At 58.7% G+C, this 22,067-nt stretch overlaps 1 protein-coding gene across 8 annotated transcripts in view; it reads right to left on the reverse strand.

The window, feature by feature from the left end:
- Positions 1-22,067, reverse strand: part of CACNA1B (calcium voltage-gated channel subunit alpha1 B) — a 147,633-nt gene that overhangs the window by 62,504 nt on the left and 63,062 nt on the right. For 7 of the 8 annotated variants that reach the window (XM_036239416.1, XM_036239423.1, XM_036239421.1 and 4 more), the window contains 5 exons: positions 20,442-20,559; positions 18,839-18,906; positions 15,807-15,913; positions 8,627-9,409; positions 7,493-7,710 (listed from right to left, as the gene is read on the reverse strand). In XM_036239416.1, coding sequence (XP_036095309.1) covers positions 7,493-7,710; positions 8,627-9,409; positions 15,807-15,913; positions 18,839-18,906; positions 20,442-20,559 — 1,294 coding nt within the window. The remainder of the gene's footprint in view (positions 1-7,492; positions 7,711-8,626; positions 9,410-15,806; positions 15,914-18,838; positions 18,907-20,441; positions 20,560-22,067) is intronic. The other variant, XM_036239419.1, reaches the window with a different exon arrangement.

Genomic DNA, 22,067 nt, shown 5'->3' on the forward strand with positions numbered 1-22,067 from the left:
CATGAGCAAAACTGTTCATTTGCAGATGACTTGCTTGTGTACAAAGTTCCAAGGAACCCACAAACGCCAATGGGAAACACAAACTAAAATTACATAATTTCTTTAAAACTTGATGAACATGAAGACGCCAGATGTCAGAATCTGTAAGGGCACAAATCAATTAGTGATCAGAGGAGAACTCAGAGCCTTAAATAATCATACAATAAAAATCAAAGAATAAAATAAATAAACAAAGTCTCCAAGTTAACAAGCTAGAAAAGGAACAACAAAGTAAAGCAAAAACCACATGAGAAAAACAATAAAGTAGAAAAGTAATGATTTAACAATAAAACCATAGAACTAATAAAATTAAAATGCTGTTTCTTTTTTCAAAAATCTAAAAAATACATGAACTACTAACTAGTTTAATCAAGAAAAGAAAAAGAAACCACAAAACACACAGGATAAAAAAAAAGACAAACACTGAAACAGAGGAAATTTTTAAAAATTAAGCCACTTCTTTGCATAACTCTTTAATAATTGGTGTTGTCAAAACTGGACAGACACATGCAGAAAAATGAGGCTGGACCACTTTCTTATACAATATACAAAAATAAACTAAAAATAGGTTAAAGACTTAAATGTTAGACCTGAAATCATAAAACTCCTAGAGGAAAACATAGGCAGTAAACTCACTCACACTGCTCTTAACAGTATCTTTTCAGATGTGTCTCCTTAAACAAGGGAAACAAAAGAAAAAATAAACGAGTGAGATGACAGCAAATCAAAAAGTTTTTGCACAGCAAATGAAACCACCAAGAAAAGGAAAAGGCAACCTATCGAATGGCAGAAGATATTCACCAACGCTATATCTGATGTAGGGCTAATATTCAAAATATATAAGGAACTCATACAACTCAACACCAAAAATACAAACACTCCAAGTAAAAAATGGACAAAGGACCTGAACAGACAATTCTTCAAAGAGGACATACAGATGGCAATAGACACATGGAAAGCTGCTCAACACCACTAATCATCAGAGAAATGCAAATTAAAATCACAATGAGATATCGCCTCACACCTGTCAGAATGGTCGTCATCAATAAATCAACAAACAGCAGCATTGGTAAGGATGTGGAGAAAAGGGGCCTTCGTGCACTGTTGGTGGGACGGAAAATTGGTGCAGCCGCTACGGAAAACAGTATGGAGGTTCTCCCGAAAATTAAAAATAGAACTACCTTATGATCCAGCAATTCTGCTTCTGGCTATTTATCTGAAGAAAACAAAAAACACCAATCAGAAAAAATATATGCACCCCATGTACACTGCAGCCTTATTTACAATAGCCAAGACTTGGAAGCAACCTACGTGTCCACTGATGGGTGAATGAATAAAGTGGTACATATACACAATATAATATTACTCAGCAACAAAAAAAGAATGAAATCTAGCTCTTTGCAACAGCGTGGATGGACCTGGAGGGTATTACGTTAAGTGAAAAAAGTCAGGCACAGAAAGACAAATACCATATGATCTCACTCATGCAGAATCTAAAAAGACAAATTAACAAACAAAACAAAACAGAAACATATTCACAGGCACAGAGAAAAGTTGATGGTTGCCAAAGGTGGTGGGGGTGGGAATAAAAAATAAATTTAATTGCTAGTAAAATTTTTAAAAATATTTTTAAAATTCTAAGTTCCATAAGGAAATAAATGCAAGAGAGCTTAATAACTTAAGGAAAGGAAAAACTCTAAAAAAAATTAAGCTAATTCTTTGCACAATTCTATGTGCATAAATTAGAAAACCTAGATCAAAAGGATCATTTATAGGGAAATTATAATTTGCCAAACTGATCTCAGGAGACAAGAAAGTTTGCAGAGACCAATATCCACACAGAAATAGAGAAATTTTCAAAAACTACCCTGCCAAACAACAACAAAACCAGACCCAGATGCTCCCACGAGTGAATTCTGCCAAATCTTTCAGGACCAGGTAATCCTAATGCTGCCTAAACCTCAGAAAAGGGGACGAAGAGAACGTTCCGATCCCTCCCATGCAGTGACAGGAGGCGCACACCTGCAGGCGGCGTTCCCCACCCGGCCCTGAGGCTTGCTGGGGGCCTGGAGGGCATGTGTCCCCCTCACCGGAGTGCCGGGTCGGGGCTCTTGGCTGATGTTTCTAAGGGAAATGTACACATCCCCCAGACTCTGTACAACATTTTTAACGAACAGAATGTGGGGGAAACTCTGAGGCGAGATTCCTCATCCACTTGGTCAACTATCAGAATTACGTGTGGACGCCTGGAAAAGTGGTCGCCTTCACGGAGGCAGCACCCACAGCGGAGGCAGCACCCACAGCGGAGGCAGCACCCACAGCGTGTTTGTTAGCGGCTGTTTCCGCTGGGCTGACCAGGAAACATTGTTGCACGTTTCGCATCCTGATGTGACAGTTTTTGCTTTTCCCCTTTGTCTATGCTTTACTTATATTTTAAGAAATTGGCTGGGGACTTTGAGTGCAACCGATTCTAATGTATTATAATTTTTATAGTATATTGTAATTTTTCCTATTTAAGATAATGGGGGAAGGGATTTGCATTACAATATCTGATTTTCAAGTTAAGCAAGAAATAACTATGCAGCCTTAGCATATAAACCTTATGATACTTGAACATAATACAGGAAAGCTACAGAACACACCTCACTTTAAAGTATCAATCCAAAAATCCTACATAAAATATTAACAAAAAGAATCTAACATCACATTAAAAAATAAATATAATAACCCAATGGGGTTTGTTTTAAGATACAAAGTTCAATATTGGAGAAGTCACGACTATAAATTTTCACATTTAATGGGAAAAAAATGTATGATTTCTACAGATGACAAAGAGTGTCAGAAAAGTCAACATTTATTCCAGGTTAAATTACTTACTGATTTTACACACACACACACACACACACACGTACATGCGCCCTATGCACATACACATCACACCTCTACAGATGAAATACTGTGCCACAGACTGACGGGTCCTGCAACCTGATTTCACACACACACCTCTTCAGCCCTAAACCTCTGTAATCAGGCAAAACAACAGTAAGAGGCCTAAAACTTGGAAAGTCTATATTTGCCGTAGTTTTGATAATGTATTTGGGAAAAAAACAAAACAAAAAAAAGAGAATCAATGTTTTAAAACTAATAAACAATTTGAGGATTCAGCAAAGTAACTGGACACAAAGTCAACACATAAAAATCAAGAGCCTAGACTTCTGCTTCTAGCAGAAGTAACAGCAGGGACCAAACAAACCCTCCCGCCAGCTGCAGCTGAAGCATCAGGTGCCACCAGGTGAAAAGACAAGCCACAACTGGGAGAAAGCACCTGCAAACCACACATGTAATAAAGGGCTATCTCCAAAATATACAGAAAAATCTTCAAACGCAACAATTAGAAAACGAATGAATGAATTTAAAAAGTGGGCAGAAATGTCATTTCCCAGACCACAATAAAATTAAACTAGAAGTCAAAAACAGAAAGGTAATTGGAAAATCCAAACATATGTAGAGATTAAACAACACACTTCTAAATAGCAAATTTCAAAAAACATTTTAAAATATTTTTAACTAAAATAAAAATGAAAACACAGCTTATCAAATTTTGTGGCGAAGACAACACTTAAAGGAAAATTTGTAGTTTCGAATGCATCTATCAGAAAAGAGGAAAGAACTAAAATCCATAATCTAAGCTTCCACTTTAGGAAATCAGAAAAGGAGTAAATTAAATCCAAAGTGAGCAGAAGAAAAAATAGTAATAATTAAAGCAGAAATCAATAAAATTGAAAACAAGAAATCAGTAGAAAAAATCAACAAAACCAAAAGCTGGTTCTTTGAAAAGATCTGATGAGCCTCTAACCAGGCCAACAAAGAATAAAGAGAGAAAACACAAACTCCTGGTATCAGAAATGCAAGAGAGGACTTCACCACAGACCCATGAACTTCAGAAAGAGAAGAAAGGAATGCTGCGGACAACTCCACACCCAGACTTGATCACCTGCACGAAGTGGACTGGTTCCTGGAAAGTACACGACTGGCCAAAACTCACACAAGAAGAAACAGGCAAACTGAACAGGCCCATGTCTACAAGAGAGATTGGATCAACAATTAACTAACTACCTTCTGAAACAGAGAGTGCCAGGCCCAGACAGGCTCGCTGGTGGATTCTACAGAGCACTTAAGGAAGAAATTCCACCAATTCTCTACATCTCTTCCCAAAGACAGAAGCAGAGGGAACACTTCCCCACTCATTCTATGAAGACAGCATAACCCTGTTACCAAACCCAGACAAGTCATTACGAGAACACTACAGACTGATATCTCTCGTGAACACCTAAGTAAAATTTCACAACAAAACTGTAGCAAATCGAGTCAAAACATGTTTTAAAGAATTATATACCACGACCTATTGGGACTCATCCCAGGCATGCAAGACTGCACCAGCATTTGAAAAATGACTGATGTAATCCATCACATCGACAACCTAAATAAGAAAAATCACACGATCACATGAATAGATGCAGAAAAAGCATTTGTCAAAACCCAGCACGCATTCATCAACACTCTTGGAGAACTACGGAATGCAAGGGAACTTTCCCAACCTGGTTAAGACTAGCTATAAAAGACCCGCCGCTGACGTCATACTTAAAGGCTGAAAACTCGAAGCTTTCCCACCGAGATGACGCAGGAGGCCAGGATGTCGCCTCTCACCACGCCTTTTCAACACCGTAGAGGAAGTCCTCGCTGATTAGACGGGAAAAGGAAACAAAAGGTATGTATACCGACTGGGACAGAAGACAAAAAACTCTCTTTGTTCTCAGATGACACGACGCTCTACTTAAAAAATCCACAGGATCAACCAGAAAACCTCCCGTGGCTAATGAGCAGTTACGGCAAGATCCCAGGGTATGAGGTCAATACACGAACATCAATCGCCTTCCCACACACCAGCAATGAACAGGTGGGACTTGAGGTTCAAAGCACACTACCATTTATATCAGCACCCAAAAATGAAATACCTCAGTATAAATCTACCGAACACGCACGAGGCCTCTCTGAGAGAAACGGCTAAACCCCGATGGACGAAACCAAAGGAGAGCGAAACAGGCGGAGGGGTGTCCCGCGGCCGTGGCCCCGGAGACTCCGTGCCGCCGCGCTGTCGGTTCTCCCCGAGCGGGTCTCCGGATCCAGTGTGGCTTCCGTCGAAACCCCAGCCAGTCGCGTGGTGGACACGGGCAACACGACTCTGCAGCCTACGTGGAGAAGCGAGTCGCTACCCAACACCAAATCTCACTGTAAAGCTGAGCAATGAAGACGCTGTGGTGGGGGAAGCAGCGACAGAGAGATCGGTGAGACAGAACAGAAAACCTCGAAACGGCCCCCATCAATACAGTCGACTGATTGTGACGTGAGAACAAAGGCGACAGATAAAATGGAGAGAAAAAAATAGCCTTTCGGCAAATGGTACTGGAACAACTGGGCATCCAGTGTGCAAAAGCGAACCTAGACACAGACCTCACGCCCTTCAAAGGGTCACTCGAAACGGCTCATGACCGTAAGATGAGGAGGGACAGAACTCCTAGAAGATGACACAGGAGAAACCGACAGGGCCCTGGGCGTGGTGAGGACCATTTAGACGCAGCACCAAAGGTCCATGAAGCAGTAACAGATGAGCTGGATTTCATTACAATTAAAAACTTCTGCTCTGCGAAAGACACTGTTAAGAGAACGAAGAGACAAGGCACAGACGGAGAAAATTCTGCAAAGGACACATCTGATAAAAGACTGTTACCTGAAACATACAAAGAACTCGTAAAACTCACCGATAAGAAAGCAAGCAATCGAGTTTAAAAATGGGCCAAAACCTCACTAGGTCCTCCATCAAAGACAGACAGAGGGCCAGTTAGCACGTGCAGAGATGCCCGTCGCGTGTCGTCGGGAACACACGCGAACCAACGCCGTGACGCCGTGCACACCCGCTGGCCGCGCTGCCGACAGGCGTGCGGGGAGGGCGTGGGGCAGCGGGCTCTCCCTCGCTGCTGCTGGGAATGCAGAATGGGACAGCCAGTCTGGTGGGCTTTTTACAAATTAAACATGTTCTTGCCACTTGACTCAGCCCTCACTGTCCTTGGTATTTACGCAAAGGAGACGAAAACGTCCGTCCGCGCAGGAACCCGCACACAGGGTTTCAGCAGCCTGATTCCCAACTGCCGACATCTGGAGGCAACCCGGATGTCCTCCAGGAGGTGACGGATAGACGGTGGCCCGTCCGGGCGGGGAACGTCATTCAGCAGTGAACAGACACGAGCCGCCCCGCACGGAAAGCCCGGAGGAACGGTAAATGCACAGTGGAGGTGAGGAGCCCCCCTGCGGAGGCCGCATGCTGCGTGCGTCCAGCTACCGACATCCTGGACGAGCCACGACTATGAGTGAAAAGGTCAGGTTGTGCCAGGAGGTGGGGATGAGGGGCCATGCCCAGACCCTGCGAACGAAAGCTGGGCAGGGATGCCGGGTTTGTCCTCAAGCTAGTCCAGACAGACTGGCTGGTCCCGCAGGAGGACAGAATGGCCCCGGGAACCCTCTCCCAAGGAGGCAGGAGAGGGGGCAGGGGGCAAGCCAGACCTCCACCGCCAGGCGCCAGGGGGGAGGCGCCCGAGCAAGAGCACGTGCCGCGTCTGCTGCGCACGTGTCTGCAGACGCAGGCGGGTGCGTGGCCACGCGGGGCCTGCGCGAGACAAAGCTTCATGGGGCATTCCACGTCGGGGCTGCTTCCGGGGCCCGTCCTCTCTCCCCTAGAAGTATTTTCTGTACCCTTGGTGCTCACGCACACCCAGGTACCTTCCGTGTATGTGAGGGACCTGTGTTGGTCACCTGCAGGTCTCCTCCTACTGGGCAAAGAGACTTGAAAACAGCTGAAGCACCTGTTCGGCTGCATGCCAGCACCTCACACTGTGGGTCACGGAGTGGCTGCCCAGGCAGGGACGCCAGTGAGTGAGAAGGAAGGGGAGAGCTCGGCAGAGGCCCGGGGGCCTGGGAGCAGGGCGTGTGGTGGCTGGGAAGCCACCGCCCCGCCGGCCTCCTGATCGCCCACCGGCGGGGCCCGCAGCGGCCTCCCCGCAGCCTGGAGCGCTCTGTGCGCTGCCTTCCTGACGAGGCGGCCAGGAGGGCAGGCCTGGCCCTGCGCCCGGGCTCAGTCCCGGCCACCCCAGCACTGCTCTGGGCACTTCTCTGGCAACTTGCAGAGACTTGCAGAAGGCAGGCACACAGCGCTCAGATGGCAGGTGGCAGTGACGGTGCTGCCCGCGAGCACGGGCAGTGAGGGCCACCAAGGCACGGGTGCTGGCCGCGGACGGCTTTCTCCCCAGCTGGGGGACGACTCGCAGGCAGGCTCTGTTTCCGAGCAGCTGCCAAGGACAGGAGAGGGGGGCGCAAACGGGCACACATGGGAGATACTCACTGGGGACAACGGTGCCCTCGGCGGGGGGCCCGGTCGGCGCCGCCGGGATGTGCACAGGGGCACCGGGGTCTGCGGGCTGGCTGCCCATCCGAGTGACGTTCCGCTGGTTATCCGCGTCCTCCGGCTGCTCCTCCACCTTCTGTAGACAGGTGCTGGGCAGCGTGTGCACAGGGCCCACAGCCGTCACCCCGCCGTCCCCCAGGTCCCCACGTGGCTCCCTGCAACCAAGAAGGCACACACTCTGCTGCGGCCACCAGCTCCCCATCGGGCCGCGGGGCCAGCTCCCCCAACCTGTGCAGCAACTGAGGGTCCCCGCCCCCCGCTCCTCTGGCATTGCACACGGCTTCTCGTCACCTGGGCACTTCGGCGTCTTCAGGTCTGCGTGGCAGGGACGGGCTGCCTCACTGTGCGTCCCTGGCACAAGGCCAGGCACAGCTGGCAGTTAGCGTGTGGGGCGGAGCTGCGTGCAGGCTGAGGAGGCTGGGGGAGCTGCAGCTGGAGCCAGCACAGAACCCGTGGGGAGGTGGCGCCGACGCCGTGCTGGCCCTGTGCACCGGCCGCGGGCGGCCTGGGTGGCTCTGGGGCTTTGTGGCCGGTCAGCGAGCGCGGACACTGCTGGCCTGGCCTGAAGCTCCTGCTACCCCAGGGCTGTCCCTACGTCCCGGTCAGGCCCTGTCACAGCAGGAACAGGTCGGCCTGGCCTGAGGGGCCCTTTGCGTCACTGCCGGGCAGCCAGGACCCTCCCTCTCGACCCTCAATCCCAGGGACCCCTCGGGCTTCCCACGGGCTCCCTGCAAGTCCCCCCCAGGGCTCCCCAAGTCTCTTTTCTCCCTGGGCTGCTTTATTCGTCCCAAGTTTGTGTGTCCCAAACCAGTCCCAACAACTTTCCCCCAAGCTCTGTGGCCCTCCTGGGAGCCTCGACATAAGACCGACAGTCACTGAGCATCTACTCCCTGCCCTGCAGCCCCAAGCATCTTCCATGTCACCTGAACGAGGCAGGACTGTCACCACCTAGAGGGAGACCGGCACAGGTAGCCCAGCCTGCACCCTCACCCTGCGGACACTGCCCAGCAGCCCCGGGGGCCCAGCCGCCCCTCCAGGCCCACACATGTCCCCACTGCCACGTGCACTCACTTGGGCTGGTGGTTCCGGACTTCCTTGTCCCTGTCCCTGTCCTGGGTCTCGCCCTCCTTCTCCTCTGCCTCCTTCTCCGCGTCCTCGTGTGTGGGTGGCGCCCTGTGCCGTGCCCGGTGCCGCCGTGCCGGCTCCTCCATGCTCTCGGGCTCCCGGGCACCAGCCCGGGTGCCGCCGCGGTGCCGTGCCCGCCGCTCGCCCTTGGCCCCAGGTGCGCTGCCCTCTTTGCCCTGGTCGGGCGCGTGCCGGTGGGTGCGGTGGCGCCGGGGTTCCCGTTCGGCCGCCTCCTCCGGGGACCCGTGCCGGTGGTGGCGCCGGCCGCCCTCAGGCCCCGGGCCGCGGCCGCGGCCGCTGCGGACCTCCTTGTTGCGGCTGCGGTGCGGCCGCACTCGCTCTTCCCGGGCCACCGGCTCCCCGCCCTCCGCCTTTGGGGCGTCCGCCCGCTCGGGCTCCCCAGCAGCCGGGGCCGGGGCCTTGTCCTTGTCGCGGTGCCGGTGGTGCCTGCGTGGCGGGTCCGTGCCCTCGGTGGCCTCTGCGCCCTCGGGCTGGGCCTTGCCTGCGGCCGGCCCCCGCGGGCCATTCCTGCTGGGCTCCACCACCAGCGGCCGGTCCAGGTGCGTCTTCATGTCGGGCCGCAGGTGGCGCGTGGTGGCGTAGCGCAGGCGCTCCTCGGGGTCCAGCTCGCTGTACAGCGCCTCGCAGCTGGCCCGCAGGTTCTGCAGCCGCAGCTGGCTGGCCCGCTGCTCCCACACCGAGCGCGCCTTGGCCGAGCTCTGCTGCCTGCTGTGGGGAGACGGCGCGCGTGAGAGACCGCCTCGCGCCGCCCCACCGAGTCGCGGGAAGCCACAGGTGAACAGGCAGCATGGAGCGCTGGCAGAGTGGACGCGGGGAGCGGGGGGCAGCGGGACCCTCAGGCCCCACAGACCCGAGTGCGCTGGCCTGGGCGGAGGCGTCCACGGCCACTCTTGAGCAAGTGCACAGTGGCCCGACGCCAAGGGGTGCAGGCGATGGGAATGACAGGCACCAGCATGAGGTGGAGGACGCTTCCAGGGCAGGCGGGCCACTCGCCAGGAAGGCCCAAATGGGGGGGGGGCAGTGTCCAAGCCCACAGGACTTGGAAAGGGGTGAAGCCCAGGGCCCTGCAGCAGCACAAAGCTGCCGAAAGCGGGGGCCCTTCCGTCTCCACTCTAGGGTGACGGCCACTGGCAGGGACCCAGGAGAGCGGACAGGGATGCCCAATATGCAAGGGGCTGGGGTCAGGGGTCCTCAGGAGCGGACCTGCTCCCTAGGTGGTCACTGCCACCCAGGTGACTGCCGCTGGGCTCCGTGCCCAGCAGTCAGGTCTCGGGTTGGAGCCGCCCCGTCTCCTGGCTCCACGGAGAGCCAGGGACAGAGCCAGAGCAGTGCCAGGAGCAGCTGTGTCCAGGCGCGACCCCCACTGCACAGGTCACCAAAGGCCTGGACCGCCCCCCACCCTCACACTGTCACGTGCAGGCCCCGCAGCCCAGGGTACACAGGAAGCCCTTTGATGTCTGGACGTGGCCGGATAAGGCCCCCAACCCCGAAGCAGGCGGCCACAGCCCCGCCTGGGCTCGGCAGAGACGTCCTCTGAGGTCAGAGTGTCACCGTCCCTCCCCGCCCTGTGCTGGGGGCGTGAGGACAGCGGTGGCCACACAGTGCTCCACCGCAGTGCCCACCCCGCCCAACCCTCCCAGCCCCCTTGGGGATCAGGTGCTGCCCCAGCCCCACATCACAGACGAGGACACTGAGCCCAAAGGACAGACTCACAAATGGTCCCACAGTGAGTCACTGACGGAGCCAAGGCCGGACGCGAGCGAAGGCAAGGAGGGAAGTCTCTAACGAGGACGCGAGGCCTCAGCCAGACCACCGCCTGGAGCCACAGCCTGAGGGTCCCGGGTCTGCCCTGCCCCCAGCTCTGGAGCCCCGGGCCACTGGCACCACAGTGGCCCACCACAAACGGAGGCGAGTTAGCCTGGACAGAGGGGTGGGTGAGTCCTGCCCTTTGCAGGTGACGTCTAGGCCCACTGCGAAGGCAGAAAGAGCAATGTCCACCCCTTACCTGAAGCCCCCATGGGACGGGGGTGGGAACAGGGCGACCTGTGGGAGACATCTGCTGACCACCCCTCCAGCTGCCACCCGAGGCCCTGGCCTGCCCCCCAACACACGGAGCCTGCGCTGCCTCATTCCCGGGGTCACCTTGCCACAGACCCACCTTCTCTTCAGCTTCAACCTAAAGCTACAAGGGACACCCCCTCCCCTGGCTGGCAGCCAGCACAGGGCCTGATGCACGGGAAACGGCCACACGGGCCACGCCCCAGGCGCAGGAGCCCCTGAGGAATGACGGCCGGTCCCTGCCTCGGGTCTCCCCATCAGTCGCGCACTCCGAGATGGCCTGGACTCTGAGCCACTGGTCGGCAGGCTGGTGGCCTGCTCTGACAGCCTCAAATCCTGGGGACCAGTTCTCTGTCAGAACAGACAGGCACTAAAGACAATGGGACCAGTGGTGGCCGGCAGTGCAGGGGGGTGTAGGCTCCCAGGGGGACGGCTGTGCCCTCTGCAGCTCCTTCCCTCCCCAGGACCAGCTCGAGGCCACAGAGAGCTGGCCTGCCCGCTGGACTGCAGGGGCCCCAGGACCGCCCTGCTCCTGCCGGGCCTCACTGCCGCTCCGGGCCCCGGTGCCACCGTCTGCAGCACCCGCCCCTCGGCTGTGCTGCCGGCTTCCTCTCTGGATGTGCCTCTGGGTCCGTGAGCCAGGCTGGTGCCCCGCGTTGGTGTCTGAGTCAGCCCGCACCGACACCAGTCTCCTCCGAGTCCACGGCGGTGGGAGAACGAGAGAGCAAGGCCAGGCGGCCCTCTGCTCTACCGTCCGCTGTGGCCGGTTACTCCCATCGGCCAAGCCCTCATTCAGAGGGCTCCTCAAGGGGGCCCAGGGGAGCCGCGCCCATGGCCCATGTGCTGTGGGCGCCTCTGCACTGCGGCCCTGTTTTGCGGTTTCTGGGCTGATACAGCCGGTCTCCTGTGGCTGCTGACATGCAGTGGCCTCTTGCGGAACATGGGTGCCAACATCCGAATCCAACTATGCCCTGTGAAGCAGTCCCTCTGGTTCTGGCCCTCGTCCCCTGAGAGGCAGCGGGCCCACAGGCAGAAGCCCAAGGGCCTGCGGGGGGCAGAGCCCAGCCCTGTGCTGGCCAAGCAGGGCCAGGAGCACCCACCCCCACCAGGACTGGGCAGGGCACAGCCTCGCCCTGGGAGAAAGCCCTGGGGACAAGCCTCCCAGGACCGCAGCCCCAGCCAGACTGGCGTCACCCCAGCAGGGTCCCCCTGGGGTTTCTGCGGCCATACGTTAGGCAGGCTCTGGCTGGTCTGGTATCGGCCTCACTATTGGAAGCAGCTGTGCACATGCTAGACAAGGACTTCCTGAAGGTTACAGGTACACCCTGTCCCCAAGCAAAGAAGAGGTGGCACAGAAGGACCTGTGAATGTCCACAGTGAGCCCCTAACCAGCACCACCTCACGGGACCACAAGGAGACAGCCGCGGCAGTCACCTCAGGAGAAGCGGACGTACTCCGGACACCAGAGCGATGGCACATGGACAGACGGCAGACAAGAGGACAGAGACCCGGAGGGAAGAGCGGGGTGGGGGGGCTGAGCTCAGAGTTCGAGGCCCGTGAGCAGGACCTGGGACGTCGGGAAGCGCGCCCCCCGTCCCCCCGCAGGCGGCTCGCCCGGCACTGCCCCCGGAAGCAAATGACTTGTGGAGAAGCGGCGGGCGTGGAGGGTGCGCGTGTCATGAAGCCACGGAGGGTGTCGCAGCCACTCACGCTGAGTTTACACTGGAGACGGATGAGCTGCGAGACGCAGGACCTCGGGGCTGCCTCACAAAGCTGCACGAGCAAAACACAAAGCACAATGAGGGCGCAGAGCGTCCGCGAGGCCCCAAGCGCACGCGCCGCGTCGGGCTGCGGGCGGGAGGCCGCGTGCGTCCGTCAGATGGTCGCCAGCCAAGACCTCGGGGTAAAAAAGAAGTTGAGAGAGGAGCAGCATCCGGCAGAAAAGCGAAACCAAAGGGAACACCGCAGCCCCCGCCGAGGCAGCGAGACGGGCGGCGCCTGGGGGCCCATCGCGGCGGCTCGGCGCACACCGGCCCTGCGGGGCGCTGGCGTACGGAACAGGCGCCGTCTGCCCCGCAGGTCCGAGCAGCCTGCCGACCCCGGGTGCACCGCGCGGTCGCCGCGCCTTCTGTGCCTTCCAAACGGAGCAGCGCTGGGTGACCCCGGAGGCTTTGCCTATGACGTGTCACCTGGGCCCTGCTGCCTGACCACCCCGCTCTGCCCCAGCCCGCCACGGCCCCTCAGCTGCCCAGCTCCACGCAGGTCCTTCCGGCTCCCCTAGGCGGCAGGTGACATCGCCAGCCCTCCCTCCGCTTCCTCGTGATTCTCCGGAAGCTGAGCATCTCTTCGCAATCCTTTCCCGTCACGGCGGCTCCCCTGGGGACTCGGCACTGTCCCAGCTCCTCCTTGCCAGGGACAAGTCTGCATGGGATCGTGAGGAGGCTGGAGCAGCTCACCTGACTGCAGGCCCAGGGGGCAAAGAGGTGTGCGCGGGACTCAGGGGGCGGGACTCGGGGCGAGTCTGTGAGTGAGCACGTGAGGGGCGTCAGCAGGTGGAATTCTGTGACTGTGTTAGGCCGAGGGTGAACGTGTGAGCGTGAACGTGTATGCGAGCAAGGGGCAAAGTGTGTGAGTGCAAGAAGGTGGGTGTGAACATGTGAACGTGTGCGACCGTGTGAACACATGTGAGCGTGTAAGTGTGAATGAGCAACGGTGTGTGCGTGAACGTGTATGAGTGAGAGTGTGAGCGTGAGTGTGAACACGAGTGTGCGTGCATGGGGGCGTGAACATGCGTGTGGGACCTGCCAGTATGAACGTGTGTGTGCGCGCCAACACGGAGCGGTCACACTAGCAGGTCACCACGCGCCAGGAAGACCAGGGCGGCCTTAGTGTCCCTTCCCCCAGGAGCATGACGTGGCTGTCACCTCAGCCCCAGCCAACCCCGCAGGGACAGGCGTCCCTGAGGCGGGTCCCAGAACAGAGGCTCGGTCCCCAAGGGCACTGTCGAGCTGCACGGAGCACTGGCAGGAGCTCTAACGCGCCGAGGACACCGCGGTCCCCTCGGCTCGCACGCGTCACAGACTGCGTCTTGGCCAGTCCTGTTGCACAGACCCACACCTGGCTCCACCTCACCCTCGCATCTCACCACAGAAACAACCGCTGGGGAGCAGCAGGCGCCAGCCCTCCAGCCAACTCACCTGGAGGACAGGACCGTGGGGGGGCGGGGGGCAGACGACAGACAGACAGACAGACAGCAGGAGCTCTGAGACCTCGACAAGACAGAGGAAGGTGAACGACCACACATGCCCGCGGCCTGGTGACCACATGGGACCAAGTGCATGTCCAACATGGGCTGAGGACTGAGGCCTAGACCTGCATCCCAGAACAACCCACAGCTGGTCCTACGCCTGGACGCATCCCCGGCCGTGACGCAGCGAGCCACACAGATCAGGGGCCCTGTGGGGACGAGCACCCTGCCCCCAGGCACCCTCTCCCACGGGAGTGGCAGTGCCATGGCGGGGATCAGGCCAGCAGCAGGCGGGGTGGATTCCCCAGGCCTGGGGCACCAGGGCAGCCTGTTCCTGCAGAGCGGCGTCCCCCACAGGAGCCGGGCGGGGGGAAGCACCCCAGACTGCCTGCCCAGGTGGCCCCAGCACGCGCCTCTCCAAGGTCTCAGCCCAGATGGCCGCAGACACCCTGCCACACACCCCTCGAGGAGCAGGCGGAGGGGCTGTCAGACAGCACACTCACCACCAGAAACAGCAGAGAAGGCCCGTTCTAACCGGAAATCCCACAAGCTAAGGCCGCCACCCGCTGAGTGGAGCCCGCAGGCTCGGAGCGCCCCGAGCAGGAAGCCTGCTGTGCCCGCGGCCCCGGAAGCTGGGCAGACGAGGAAACAGCACACGGGCCAAACACTCGGCCGCAGCGGCTGTCTGGATGACCACTGCTGTGTCCTGCCTGGGCTCCCGGAGGCCCGTGGCCTCCTCTGGCTCCAAAGGCCAGTGCTCTGTGCTTGGCTAGGAGACTGGTCCTCCGCAAAGAGCTTTCCAGAAAAAAGGAAAGCTCTTACTGGTGACCACCGAGCAAGGACGGGGCTGCTAGAAAGCACGCTCAGACGTGTACACGCACACACAGCCAGACACACGCACCGTCTCGCAGCTGCGCACTCACACTCCCGGCAGACTCACCCGCGTGCCGGCACACGCGCCCGCAGTGCAGATGCACGCGTCGCCGCAGCTGTGGCTGCTCGCGGCGCCGAGGTCAGAGAGAGTGGGCGGCCGGCTGCAGCGCACGGGCCTCGGGCGGCGTGGGGGTGGCTCGGGGCTGCAGGCAGAGCCAGGAGCTCCAGCGTGAGCTCAGCCTGGCCCACGGTGAGCCCCCAGCAGCAGAGACCTCCTCTGTGCTCTCAGGGTCGCCCCGGAGCCGGGCTGGGCCCAGGCTTCCCTCCCTCCTCCAGACCCGCCCTTCTCCTATCCTGGCCAACCGGCCCCAGCCCCTGCAGCCTTCGGCCCCAGGCTCACACTGTCCCTCCCCCAGATGTGCTTCTGGGATGTGCCCTGGGGCTCAGCGGAAAGGGGGGGGTGGCGACCAGAGTCTCTGCACTGAGGCCTTGGCTCTGTCTTCACCCTTCCTCATCAGAGACTTCCCTTCGACCTGTGACCCAACTCCAAAACCTCAGACGTTCCGGAGGCTGCACTGAGTCTCGTGGGCTCTAACGTACCACCCAGAACCCTCTGGCTCACGAATCTTGCTTTTGCAAAGTTGTACGTAAAATAGACAGATCAACTCGTGGGCTTTGGCTCAGAGGGACACTGGAGCCGCCGAGATGACAAACTCCTGTGGCAGAGCCCCCGCCCCCCCGAAGCGCCTCACTGCCCCCACCGAGCCTGTGGGCAAGGCTCCCGGAGGAGGGCGCCAGCGCCCAGGAGCGGCCACGTCCCGCCACGGCGCGGGGCCCTCCGCAGAAGCCCCACAAGGCGTGCCCTGCCGACGCCCGGCCGCAGACTCTGGGGCGGCCCCACAGCCCCATGGTGGTCCCGAGCCTTACGCAGCGACGGAGACGTTGGCGGCCGACACAGGGCTGACTTCAGCCACCTCCTTGGCCTTCTGCAGGGCGAGCTTCTGGTTGGCCGCCTCCTCCATCTCCTCTTCATCCTGTTTGGACAGAGAGCTCGAGCTCGCGCTGCCCTTCAGAGCTGCCCCCGCCCCCCGGGCCTCTGTGTCCCTCCTGCCACCTGGACGGGGGGGGGGGGGGGGGGGGGGGGGGCAGGAGTCCGGGCCCCGCGGTGGCGCCGCCCGTGCTCCAGCGTTGAGCGCCAATCCCACACAAGTTCCCCGGTAGCGTCCGGGGACCCCCTCTGTGCAGCTGCTCAAGGTGACAGTCCCCAAGTCCCCTGCCTCAGCGCGCTGTCTCCACGTGCCAGTTCCCACAGTGGTCGGAAGCCACACCCTGACCCCGCCCCCGAGCTCCAGCCCTGGGGACCCAGCCGCAGCCTGGACAGCTCTAAATGCAAAGCCCTCCTCCCCTCGTCCTGCCTGGCCCCACCCGCAGGAGCAGCTGTCACACCGGGCAGTCAGCCTCTGCCTCGGAGCTGCAAGGGCAAGGGGCAGGGCCGCACCCGAGCCTGCATCCAGGACAGCACTGCCCGCAGGAACGGCCACCAGGAGCAAGTCCAGCAGGCCACCTCTCAGCCCCTGAGATCTTCTACCTGGACCCACTGGGTCAGTCCACCTGTCCCAGCTGTGACTGTGAGACGTCCCTCCCGATGCCCCTCATACCTGGACATCCACTTGCAGGGGCTGGCCCTATGTTCCCTTCTACACCGAGTCCCTTAGGATGACCCCATGGCTCTCTGACACGTGCTCAGGCTGTACCTACATGTGGACACCCAGCCCCGCCTGACCCTCTCACTGATGGGGTCCTGACCCCAGGTCACCAACCAAAACCAACCAACATACACTGCTCCCGGGGTCCAGAGAGACAGCTCCAGGCCCAGTTCACAGGCCCAGAGCGCAGTGCACCCTGCTAGACAGCTCATTCCCCAAACCTGGTACCAAGGACACCTGGCTCCTCTGGGGCCGTCACTCCCAGCATGTCCAAAAACATCCTTGAGTCTGCTCTTAGGGTCACGATAATAGCAAAATCTCAGCCTGTGAGCTGCCTGAAGCCTCTCTGCCACAGAAAAGAGGCCTGCCAGCAGGGCCCCTGAGAGGAGGAGAAGCGAGGTTCGCCACGGAGCACGCCAGCGGCCCCTCCTCGGGCTCCCGGCTCCCCTGGCCTACCGCCCCGGGAGAGAGCACATCTCTGCTTACTCGGAAGCCGTTCCACAAACTCAACTCGCTTTATCTCCACTACATCCGTGTGAAAATGGAGGATGGGGTCGAGCCCTGTCCCCTGGGGCTCCTGGCCAGACAGCCCGCCACCCCGAGCTGCAACTCCAGGGGCACCACTGCCAGACACCTGTGTGTGGAGGCTGGGTTGGGTCGGTGCTGCCTCGGCGTGTCTTGCCCTCGGCAACGCCTGAGCAGCTGAGGCTCACCCCGCCCCAGGCCAGCTGGCGCCAGACCACCGACGCTGCCGGGCACCCCAGCTGACGCGGGCCCGAAAATGCTGGCACCAGGAAGTGCCCTGCGGGCGCCCGGGCCCATAGCCGGAGGCTTGGCCATGCTCCAGGGACTGCTACCGGCGAGGCTGTCTGGCCCCTCCTCACAACAGTAAGAACAGACCAGGAGGATGACCTGGTCCTCAGAAGCCAGTAGCCAGAGAGAGGAGGCTGGACCGCCAGCAGCACCAGGGCCCGGCCCGGGGGCGCAGGCAGGGCCCACCTGGAGCACATCCTAGGGCAGGTGGGCAGCAGCGGCTGCAGGGCAGGCACATCTATCTCAGCCGCCTACAGAGGCCCCTGGGCCTGCCTTCCTCGGGGAGGCCCCGAGTCAAGCTCAGCCCCAGGATGGGGACAAACTGAGTCTTGGGAGCAAACTGCACTATGTCACCCACGCACAGGGAAATGCACATGAAGGACCTTCCGAGCAAGCACACGGGTGTCTGCGACAAGACAGCACCTGTCCCCAGACACCCTAACCGCATGGGGGCTGGGGCACGTGTCACACAGGCCGAGGCCGAGACAGCAGGTGGCCCGGCAGCAGGTCCAGGGCTGCGAGGGTGACAGGCAGGGGGTTGTGGCGCCTGGAGGGACACAGCAGGAGAGACGTGTAGTCACATCCCCCACCGGGTGTGGGCAGAGGAACTCCTTAGCCAGCGTCCCCTGCGGCCATCCACATCCTCAGGGAAGATGCCGCCCTGCTGAGGCCCAGCCCTGCAGAGATGGTGGCGCCAGCTGCCTCTCCGGGCACCAGCCAGGCCTGTCACCTGAGGACAGTGCTGGCCCGCACGCCCAAGAGCAATGGTCTATGCCCAAGGCTGACCAGCAGCACAGCTGTCCCGACCACCTGGGGACGGGCACAGCTGTCCTCTGACCACCCGGGGATGGGCACAGCTGTCCCCTGACCGCCTGGGGACGGGCACAGCTGTCCTCTGACCACCCGGGGATGGGCACAGCTGTCCCCTGACCGCCTGGGGATGGGCACAGCTGTCCTCTGACCGCCCGGGGACGGGAACAGCTGTCCCCTGACCACCCGGGGATGGGCACAGCTGTCCCCTGACCGCCCGGGGACGGGCACAGCTGTCCTCGAAGCTGGGCACCTCCTGCTTTCCTTGCTCACACACCAGTCTCGTGCAGCATTTGTGGCCCCCACTCGGGGCTCTATCTGGCTGCACCTCCTGGCAGGACCCTGCTCCCCACGCCTCCCTTGACTTTCTGGCGGCCCTGCGCAGGTGCCAGCATGCCCGGGAGAGGCCCCGTGGTCTTCTGCCTTCCTGGCGTGGCGTTTCTCAGTGCCACTCCCCTACACGTGAGTGGCAGCCTGATTTCTGCCTGTCCACTACCTTCAGGAGACTTCTTTGGACACTGTCACACAGGTTTTGATGCACGACCAGGCCCTCCGTGTGGCCTCTGGCCTCGGCCAGAGTGGTGTGGACTGGCCCCCATCGCTTTCTGCACTTGGTCCCACCCTACGTACCTTGGTCAGCTCCTGGGCGTTGGCGAGGTTGTCCACGGCGATGGCCAGGAAGACATTCAGCAAGGTGTCTGGGAGACTCCAGGTAAGGAAGGGAATCCTCTGTCCCCACACAGCCCCACGTGGTCACACTGGCCCCCCCAAGATCCCAATCAACCTCTGCCCTCTCCCTCGGCATCCACGTCCCCTGTGAGCCCCCAGCCCCTCTGGCCCCTGCTGTCCCCAGAGGTAACCCGGCACAGCTGCGCCTGCCAATCCTTCCCCCTCAAGCTCATGTCCCCGGTCTCCCCCAGGGCCCATAGGGCCCCTTCCCTCAGCCCAGCTCTGCAGGGCTGACCTCCTAGGCCCAAAGCTCAGAGGCCGTGGTAGGTTAACCTGCCCTGGCTTCCCAGGAGGGCCCATTGCTGCTGACTTCTGTCCACTTCCCCCATTTCTGGCCAGTGTGACCAGCCTGCAGGCAAACACGTCCGCTCTCACTGCGGGCACATGGGCCTCTTTCACCTTTGGGAACTGTGAGTAGAGACCACCTGAGGCCAGCCACAGACACGCAGACCCGCTGAAGACCAGCACCTCCTGGCCCCTGGGGCGCAGGCGAGGCTCGCAGGCACCTGCTGCTTCAAAGCGAAGTCCTCAGCCCCTCCCTTGAGATGCCCTGTTCCCGGCGGGGCAGGGGCAGCATCTGTCCAAGCCATGCTGCTGGCGACAGCGCTGAGTGCCCAGCCCCAGGCCCCCACCTGGAACACCTTGTCCCACCGAGTGCCCAGGAGCCATGACGCTTCCACACTTCCTTCAGAAACGAGGACGCAGAGACCACAGGGGAACTTGCCCAGGGTCCCAGACTGCCGCAGGGCCCGATGGCCTGTCCTGGAACCTCCACAGGACCAGGCCCTCCTGTGCTGCTGACCTGGGTCACTCCTACTTTCCCATCACTGCAGCTGCCTCTTCCTGCAAGCTCATCTCAGCAACAAGCAACCAGCACCGTCCCTGTGCTCCTCGGAGCCGAGCCTGGGAGCTGTCCCTGCACACCTCGCGGCCACCCATGAAGGCCGCTCACTCCCTGGCAGGCTGACCCTTCGGGGCAGACAATCCATCATGAGCACCAGCCCTGGCCTCTGCCCACTCGGGGCCACTAGCACCCCCACTTCAGTCACGACAGCCAGCGTATGACACGGCCAGAGTCCTCTGGGGACAACGTTGTTCCACTTTGAAACTTGCCTCCCAAGAACCTGAGTCCTGTCACCACAGCCCCAGGGACTGGCCCACCTCTGCCCCCAGGGGCTCAAGCAGCAGTTAGCTCTGCAGAAGACAACGATGACCCTGTTGGTCAGGGCCCCCTCTGGCAGGAAGGCACCCCAGGGCCCTGCCTCACAGGCTAGCCAGCTCAGAGCCACACCAGAGCCCACAGGACAGGCAGGACAGGGGTTGGCTGCCACTCGCAGAGGAACAGCCCCACACAGACAGGCTTGGAGGCCTTCCCATGGTGCGGCACGATCTCGGGCCCCAGAGAGAACGACAGGTGCAGGGTGGGGAGGCCCCACCGCCAGGACGCCTCGCCTGGGTGTGCAGGGTCAGAACCAGCGGTGGCCGACGTCCGGCCGAAGGATACAGTTCCCGAACAGCGTCAGGACGATGAAATAGCAGGACGAGAACATGCCTTTGCTGACGCCACCCTGCGACTCGATCCCGTGGTACATCACAGCATTCCAGTCCTCCCCGGTCAGGATCTGTGGGAGAGCGGCATGGGCAGGCCTGCGTGGCCGCCGGCACACATCTGCGCACGCGTGGGCATAGCGTGCACACACAGGATGGTGGAGGAAAAGGTAGGCCCAGGGTCCTCCAGAGAAACCTCCAGAATGACATGGCTGCTGAGCTGGGTCATGCCTTGAAAGAGGGATCTGCCCGGGGTGCTCAGTCAGAAATAGAGCGGAGACTTATAATCTCACCCACAGAAGTCGTGCGTACTTTCTGTAGATTCATTTTGGGGCGCCCCATAACTTTTGTTAATACTGTAAAATCTTCCACTTTAGTCAAATTTTCTAATTGAATTATGCTGCTATATAGAAAAGCTGTATTTCTATATAGTGACCTTTTCCTCAGCAGTGCTGATAAATCCTCTCACTTGGAATTGATGCTCTTGGATTTTCTATGTAAATAAACACATAATTTGCAAATTTTAGTTTTGTCTATTCCTTTTGAGTCTTTTCACCTCTTTCTTACGTCATGATTGCATTCTGGGACTCTCATTTTGATTTTAATGCTCCTCATCTGTATTAGTTTGGGTTCTCCAGAGAAACAGGCCTGGTAGGCAATACACAGAGAGAGCGAGGCTGACAAGTCCCAAGAACCACGGTCAGCGAGGACAGATGGTGTGTCAGTGCACGTCTGAGCAGGAGGTGGACAAGGCCCAGGTCCCAGCTAGAAGAGTCAGGCAGAGAACCGGGCGTCCCTGACAGCCTTCCTGTCCCGCTCAGGTCTCGGGAGATTAGAGGGGCTGCTGTCACTGGGGGAAGGGGGTGCCCACTTTCTCAGTCTACCGATTCCAACGCCAATCTCATCCAGAAACACACGCGCACCAGCAGTCCCGTTTCATCTGGGCCCCAAGGTCGAGCCAACACATGAAATCGACCGCCATGCGAGCGTCTATCGCTGATGCTTGCTACATTTTGTTTTTTTAATAACAGCTTTAAAATATAATTCACACACCATATAACTCATTTAGTGTGTATAACAACGCGTTTCAGTATGTTTGGGTATGGGTAACCATCACCACAACCGTAGAATGTTTTCTCCCCAAGAAATGAAACCCGCACCGCGCGCCACCGCGGTTGATGTTTAATCCTGTCAATCCCCACCGAGAGACGCCATCACATCGGCTCTCGGCTTCCCACACCTAGCGACAGCTCACTGCTCTTCTAACCTGCAGACAGGGGCTCATGCTGACGAATTCTCGCACTACCGGGATAAACGCGGTGCAGCGCGCACTTCTATTTTACACACAGGAGGACTGGGTGCTTGAAGGTTTTGTTCCAGACCGCGCGCATGCCCCTTTGCCAAGCACAGTCTGAAGGTGGCTGCTGTGTGCTGGCGACGTCCAGGCGTGCACTTGCCAGGTGGCACACGCGGGCACTGCTCGACCCGGGCTCTGCCCTTCGCTTCGCTGACGGTGTCCCCGCCTGATCTCTGAAGTGGCCTGAGCAGCTCGCTCCCCGTTCCCAGAAGGCCTGTGGCCCCC

Source organism: Rousettus aegyptiacus, unplaced genomic scaffold, assembly GCF_014176215.1.
Source record: "Rousettus aegyptiacus isolate mRouAeg1 unplaced genomic scaffold, mRouAeg1.p scaffold_m13_p_3, whole genome shotgun sequence".
Taxonomy (NCBI): domain Eukaryota; kingdom Metazoa; phylum Chordata; class Mammalia; order Chiroptera; family Pteropodidae; genus Rousettus; species Rousettus aegyptiacus.